The sequence below is a fragment of the Topomyia yanbarensis genome, unplaced genomic scaffold (genome assembly GCF_030247195.1).
Source record: "Topomyia yanbarensis strain Yona2022 unplaced genomic scaffold, ASM3024719v1 HiC_scaffold_128, whole genome shotgun sequence".
In the NCBI taxonomy this organism is placed as follows: Eukaryota; Metazoa; Arthropoda; class Insecta; order Diptera; family Culicidae; genus Topomyia; species Topomyia yanbarensis.
Window position 1 is genome coordinate 20,268 of NW_026683303.1, and position 7,656 is coordinate 27,923.

Sequence of the window (7,656 nt, forward strand, 5' to 3'; positions counted from 1 at the left end):
TTTCAGGGTAGAGCCAAAAAAACTTTTTAGTTTTTTCAAATAATTTATAATTGTATCGAGAAGATTGTGTATAAATTTCAGAAAGAAATTCTACCTATTTTACGAGATATTTCAATTACAATAGGCCTATCACTAGGCGTTTGGTGTAAAATTGCCTTGTTTTAAGTTTATAATTGTAATATCTCGCAAAGTATTTTGATATCCACTCCCAAATTTTTGCACAATTATTTTAACATGATTCTTAATATTTAAAGAAAATAATAAGTAAAAAAATTGGTCCAACTTTAAAAAATTCAATTTGTTTCAAACAATTGCAAATTTCATAAGTTATATAACAAAAAGAAATTGCAATTTTTTCAGTAAGCTCATTGAGTACACAACTTTTTTATTTAATTTTTTTTCCATATATCGAGTCGTTTCCGAGTTATAAGTGATTGAAAAATGATCAATGTTATAAACTTCAAAAGTTCAAAAACTAATAACTTGAAAAAAAAATCATATTCAGCCAAAATAAAAAATACGTGTCAATTATTTTTAGCTAATGAATGCAAGAAAAAAAAATTGGAAGGAATTCAAATTTTGATTGTAAATCAGACGTGGAATGACCCATATATTTTGATCCTATTGATCATCAAAGATCCTCCTTCCTAACTGGGGTATGCCAAAAAATTATGTTAGCATGATGAATTAGAACTGGTAATATAGTATAGTCTTAGATTTGGCTTTGTTTTCATTAAGAACTTTTCAAAATTTCGTTTAGTTTCTAGTGACAATATGAAGTAATTAGAACTAAAAGCTTTATGCAGGGGCGGGTAAAGCGTAGTTGGTAAATCGATTGCCTTGTACGCAGCTCATCACGGTTCGTTCATCAATCCCGCACATATAGAGTTAGAAATTTTTCTAAAGAAATTTTCTAACCTCTATAATCGAAATAAAAAAAAGCTTTATACAATAATTTTTTAAGCCCCTCCCGAAATAAACTCCTGGCTACGGGCCTGCCTTAAAGAATGGCCAACGTAATAAAATCAAACTGATCATTACCGAATTCTTTCGAGACATGCAGTGTACTGTTAGTGGGAACATGAAAATAAAGCGTATGGCATAGAATTAGACGCAATCTGCAATTATATGTATGAAATTAACAAGGAAGTTAAACTGGGTCAGGACACAGAATTAGCACATATTTAAAAATTGCTGTTAATTTTGATTTAGATCAAGTCTAATGATTCATGGCTGTTTAGTATTTAGTAGGGAATTATTTTTGTTTCTAGACAACGGGGGACGCTCAACCAGCTTGCAATATCGCTCCATTAGAATTAACAACTCTCTAACTTCCAATCATGATCATTCAAATTCTTCGAGATCCAGAGATCGTTCAGATTCTTGGATTTCTTTTCATCGACGTGGTTTCCACGTTGTTCCACAGAATTTCTATTAAATTTAGGTCTGGGCAGTTTGCAGATCATGAAAGAACATTAACCATCTGATCAAAAGGCACTATATAACGAACCGAGATGTATGCTAATGTAGTTTTTATGCATAAATGTTCACCACATAGACCGGTAGATGATCCTAAAATATTTGCTTGTACTGATGCGGATCCATTCTGCGATCAATGTTCACGATTGGCCCCATACCATGCCGCAAAAAAGCATGCACAATACAACCGCCATCGTATTGTCCTAATTTTGTGGATTATGATGCCTCTTTGCCGAAAATTAAACACAACTGTATTGTTTCACACACTTATCAAACCACCGAACACCATGCACATCACAGCTCCGACGCGAAATGACCGATAGCCGTGCACACCACAGCCACCAGCGCTAGGAAGTACCGCCGACAGACAACACAACAGCTGCCAGCACACGACGTATGAGCCACCAGATACTGTGCACTTCACAGTCACCAGTAGCATACACGATGAATCTCATACAGCTGTGCACACCACAGTCACAGCGGAAAACACCTCAATTGGAATGGAATGGAAGCTTATTTAATTCTTTAATATTCAAGGATGAAACGCTGGTCGCCCTGTTGACCAAATCATTCGTTTCAATCCTCACACCAGCCGCAAGGTACGACGCCGATGGTAATATCAGCAATAGCAGACACACCACGCTCGCTAATCGTCTCGATAGTTCGCGACGATGGAGGAAGCAAAACAACAGCACGCTCGCTGGGTGGGGCTCTCTCGCTGACCGATGCTAAGTGATACACTTTCTCGCAAGCTGCTTCTGGTCGCCGTGTTGACCAGGCTGGCTCTACTCTGCTGCTCGATGGGTTTTCTCTCTCGTGAATGAAAGATTGTTTTCTGTTTTGCTTTTATTCTTGATGTTTACTTGTTAATGGCACAACACTGAATGAATAGGGAATCGCATCTCGCGGGTTTATATAATGGCTCTTTCACTGCTCTAGCCAATCAGCGCACGCCACTATGACGCGTTGCTCGATCGTTCTGGAAGCGTCCATCGCGTACATCCACCCGCCGGTTGGAATCTAATTCCAAAGCAGAAATCGTCGGATCGTCATTGTCGGCGATAGGTAGAGGGGCCAAGTTGCGGATAGTTCGTCTAAAAACTCCCGATGCACGTCGGCGATTCTAATTGTATTGTCCTTTCCTGGGTAAACTGCTACGATTCGACCTAACCTCCACGATTGAACTGGTTGATTGTCTTCCATTAGTAGCACTATGGTGCCTATTTTCACATTAGGTTCATTTTTTGTCCACTTTGCCCTAGATTGGAGTGATGACAGATAGTTACGCAACCACTTTGACCAAAACTGATCACGCAAATAATTAAGATACTGGTGGCGGGACAGACGGTTCACAGCTACTTCGGAATACGATGGCTTCAAAATTGGTTCTAACGGTCTTCCAATCATTAAATGTGCAGGAGTTATCGGAAGCGGTTCATTTGGGTCATCAGACAGTGCATATAATGGCCTTGAATTGACAATAGCTTCAACGTGGGTCAAAACCGTTCCGAACTCTTCAAACGTTAAAATTGCGTTGCCTAAAGCCCGATGGAGGTGGGACTTGACAACCTTTACTCCTGCCTCCCATAAACTCCCGAAATTCGGTGATCGGGGTGGAATCAATTCCCACTCTATCTCTCGTTGAAGCAGGAAATTGTTGATTTTCGCCTTTTCGATCTCGTCGCGGAACATCATGAACAGTTTGTGAAGTTCCTTTGAGGCTCCAACAAAATTAGTTGCGTTGTCCGACATCATTTTGCGAACCATCCCACGTCGATTTACAAAACGATCCAAAGCAGCGAGGAAAGCTTCCGTTGTCAAGTCAGACACTAGTTCTAGGTGAATCGATTTCGTTGCAAGACACACAAACAGAGCTATGTATGCCTTTACGTGTTTCGGTTTATACCTTCCTTCCTTCACTACCACGGGACCGGCGTAATCCACACCAGTGAGTTCGAACGCCGCTGCTGCATTCACACGTTCTTCCGGAAGATTCCCCATTAACGGCTGTACCCTTCTCGGCTTGACTCGGGAACACTTCACGCAGCTGCGGGTCACCTTCCGAATGGCGGATCGAGCATTGACCAACCAGTACTTCTGCCTTATCGCTGCCAGCAAACCGGATGGTCCCTCATGGAATCTCTCCTCATGATATTGACGAATCAGCATCTCCGTCACTCGATGATTACGTGGAAGAAGTAACTGGTGCTTGGCTTCAAACGGTAGATTAGAGTTTTGTAGACGTCCACCGACGCGTAGAAAACCCTTTTCGTCTAAGAACGGCTGAAGACTCGCGAGTCGCTTCGACAACTCCTTGCTTCGAACGCACTGGATCTCTTCGCTTAAATGGTTTTTCTGTAGAATTCGCACTATGCACTCCAACGCTTTTCGCATATCTTGTACGGAGATGAACCGACAATTTTTACGTTCCTCCTTTACCATTCGTGTCAGTCGAGTGAATCTCACCACTTGCGCCAGTATACGCTGCAACTTGGAAAATGAGCCACATCGTTCGAACAATGCTTCGTCCTCAACTTCCACAGCAGTGTTACACACTTTAGTCTTCCTTATTTCCGGTAACTCGTCGTCTTGAATCACCGGAGTCTCCTGGATCTCGTAATTGAACGTTTGAAGGAATTGTGGACCATTCCACCACATATCGGAGCGATGTAAAACATCTGGGACACACCCTCTAGAGATCAGATCCGCTGGGTTATTCTCTGATCTGACGTACTTCCACACATAGGCACATCTCCAAAATTCGGTTTCTAACGTACACTTCAAGTCGCTCTGGATCCTTCTTCAGCCACGCCAGCACAATCTGGCTGTCAGCCCATAACTTGACATCGTTTATTTCAATCTTTAAGATAGGAATCACTACACTGACCAGTTTTGCCAATGTCACGGCGGCACACAATTCTAGTCTGGGCATTGTGAGACGACGTAATGGAGCAATCTTAGACTTACTGCATAGCAATTTAACTGAAACTGCTCCATCCAACTGAATACAACGCAGATAAAGACAGGCGCCATAAGCAGTACACGATGCATCCGAGAAACCATGCATCTCCACGCGAATAGTTTCAGGAACCACAACACATCTCGGTATTTGTATCTCGTTCAATCCAACTAGCGACTGATGAAAGTTCATCCATCTACTCAGCGTCTTGCTCTCAAGGGTCTCATCCCATCCTAAACCATCATCCCACAATTGTTGCATGATGGACTTGGCTAATACGATCACAGGAGAAATTAGGCCAAGGGGATCGAAAAGTTTGGCGATCTGGGAGAGAACATTCCTTTTGGTCACCTTTTGTTCGAGTTGAATCGATTCCGGACTTCTCCAAAACAGGAACTGATCACTTCTTGAGTTCCACAGAATGCTCAAAGCGCGAATAGTTTCGTTAGCACGAGAATCTTCTATGCGTCTCAATTTTTCACGGTCTCGCTCCGGAATACCTTCAAGCACTTCGTCGTCGTTGGAACACCACTTCCGTATTGGAAACTTTCCTTTCGCCATTAACACCTCGATATCACCGCGTAGTTGTTTCGCGGCTGCTAATGTTGAAGCACCACTTAGTATATCGTCCATGTAGCAATCTTCTATTATAGACTCAGCTGCTATGGGAAAGTTTATTCTCTCATCTCTCGCAAGTTGAATCATGGATCTAACGGCCAGGAACGATGCCGGAGATGTCCCGTATGTCACTGTGTCCAGCTCCATCACTCTTATTGGGTCGGTTGGTTTGTCACGCCAAAAAATTCTCTGGAAACGGGTCTGGCTTGGATCGATTCTCACTTGTCTATACATTTTCTCAACGTCTGCCGAAAATGCATAAACGTGTTTTCTGAAGCGCAATACGATGGAAAATAGATCGTTCTGGATGTTGGGACCAACCATCAAAACTTCGTTGAGGGATAATCCGTTCGACTGCGCCTTGCCGTCAAATACAACACGTAGAGCTGTGCTGGTGCTCGAAGGTTTGAGTACTGCATGATGCGGGAGATAGTAGCTTCGTTGATCTGGAGGATGACACGCTTCGCGGATTTCATGGCAATGACCAAGGTCTTCATATTCCTTTATGAAGGCTTGGTACATCACCTTCATCTTTGGGTTGTTGGCTAGTCGTTTTTCACTCGATAGGAACCTCTTGAACGCTAATGATCTGGAGTTACCTAATTCATTGATGGAATCGCGGAATGGTAGCTGAACCACAAATCGGCCATCTTCATCTCGATAGAACGTTTTGCAGAAAAGATTTTCTATCCCTTCCTCTTCAACCGTAAGCACCTTTTCTTTCGGAAGCTCTTCCTGTTCGAAAAATCTTTGGATACTCTCCAGCAATGGATCTTCGTTTGTGGCACACAACACATTTACGACTTCATCATTGGATTCTTGAAGAGCACCGGCGATAACCCATCCAAACTGAGTCTTATACAGTGTAGGTAGATCATCGGAGATTTTCAGTTGAGCTTGTTTGAGGATTTGGAAAAATAGTTCGGTACCAATCATTAGGTCCACTTCTTTTGGCTCGTTGAAACCTGGATCGGCTAACACAATGCCGGTCGGAAATTTCCATTCTGAAATGTTAATCGGAATGGATGGAATTTTTCCTGTCACTTTCGTTGTTACCAAACAGTCTACATCACTTTTGAAGTCTGTATGTTCAGAAAATAGCTTCAAAATCACACGATGGCGAATTTTGGATTGGGCACCAGCTACTCCTACAACTGGCACGTTGGCAGGATACTTTGGAAGCGCTAGCATTTTCACAGCAGAATCGGATACCAGGTTGACTTGAGACCCTGAATCGAGGAGGGCACGTAACTTAAAGACTCTTCCACTTTTTGAAGCTACATTCACCAATGCAGTCATCAATAGCACTTGTTTTGCACGACGTTGAACGCTGGAACACGCTGTAGTTACAGGATTCTCAGAAATAGTGGTTAATGCATTAGCTTCTTGCAGGCTGTTTGATCCACTGGAATTCTGCTGCTTAGGCTCAGGTTGCAATAGTTGCTCGAAGTGTAGCAACGTATGATGCTTTTTGGAACACTTCGAACATGATTTATCCGACGGACAAGCTCTCAGTTGGTGACCTTTCCGAAGACAGTTGAAACATAATCCGATTTGTATCACCTTGGTAACACGCTGATCAACACTCATGAAGGAAGGACATTTGTAATTACTATGCTGACCCGCGCATACTTCACACAAAATCTCTGATTGATTGGATGTTACTGGATGGGATGTTCTCGGTGGCGCGCTGGGTTTTGCAATCGAAGGTGGCTTAGCTGCTGATTTGGATGAAGAAGGCTTATCCACTTCACATCTTTCAAGAACTTGGCAGTAACTTCTGAGAAACTTCATGGATTCTTCGAGATCGGGAAGCTCTCCGTGCTCCAATGTTTGCTCCCATTGCTTGCGCGTTTCTCCGTCAAGGCACGATGTAAGCAGTTTCACTACGATGAGACCGTTCCATCGACCTCTTGCTCCATGAATCGCAATCCTTCCACATGACGATTGCAGGTGTCAATTAAGGCTCTCAGCTCTTTGTAGTTCTGTTTTGATATCGGTTTCATTGACAGCAGACCGGAAATGTGAGTGTCAATAATTACTCTTGGATTCTCGAAACGCTCTTCTAACAACAACCAGGCTCGCTCAAAATTGTTGTCGTTGATAATTCTCGCATCGAGGATACCAGAAGCTTCGCCGATTAACGCCTTGTGTAGGTACTGCAATTTAGTTGCGTCGGAGTCACCACATTTTCCGACTAGATCACTGAAGAGAGCTTTGAACTTGGGCCATCCTTCGTATTTCCCATCAAAGGTCGGAATCGGCATCTTCAAGGGTTGCTGGGTTACTATCACTTGGGGAACACTATTGGCATTTGGCGGTGAAGCACGTAAAAACTCCTGCAGGCGATTGAGTTTCACTAACGCATCAGTATGCAGCTCGTCGAACTCGTCTAACTTCTGATCCTGCTCATCCGTATTTTCACTGGAACAAAGGTCCATGATCTGGTCATGTTTTGCTGAATACTCCGAATAATGCAGTTCTAATTTCCGTTCAAACGCTTTCAACTGGGATAAGCTCGTTGATGTTGGCTGTGCTAAAGCGTCATCCAACTTTTGAACAATCACTGTCACGCGCGCCTTCACTTGGCCTCGTTGGTG

The 7,656-nt window shown here is 42.9% G+C and overlaps 2 protein-coding genes across 2 annotated transcripts; both read right to left on the bottom strand.

The window, feature by feature from the left end:
* Nucleotides 1–2,499: 2,499 nt before the first annotated feature.
* LOC131694733 (uncharacterized) lies at nucleotides 2,500–4,137 on the bottom strand. Its single transcript, XM_058983213.1, has one exon. It carries the CDS (start codon nucleotides 4,135–4,137, stop codon nucleotides 2,500–2,502), a length of 1,638 nt encoding a protein of 545 aa, XP_058839196.1.
* Nucleotides 4,138–4,192: 55 nt separating this feature from the next.
* On the bottom strand, nucleotides 4,193–6,850 carry LOC131694734 (uncharacterized). The gene has a single exon (XM_058983215.1). The coding sequence runs from the start codon at nucleotides 6,848–6,850 to the stop codon at nucleotides 4,193–4,195; it is 2,658 nt and encodes an 885-aa protein (XP_058839198.1).
* Nucleotides 6,851–7,656: the final 806 nt, after the last annotated feature.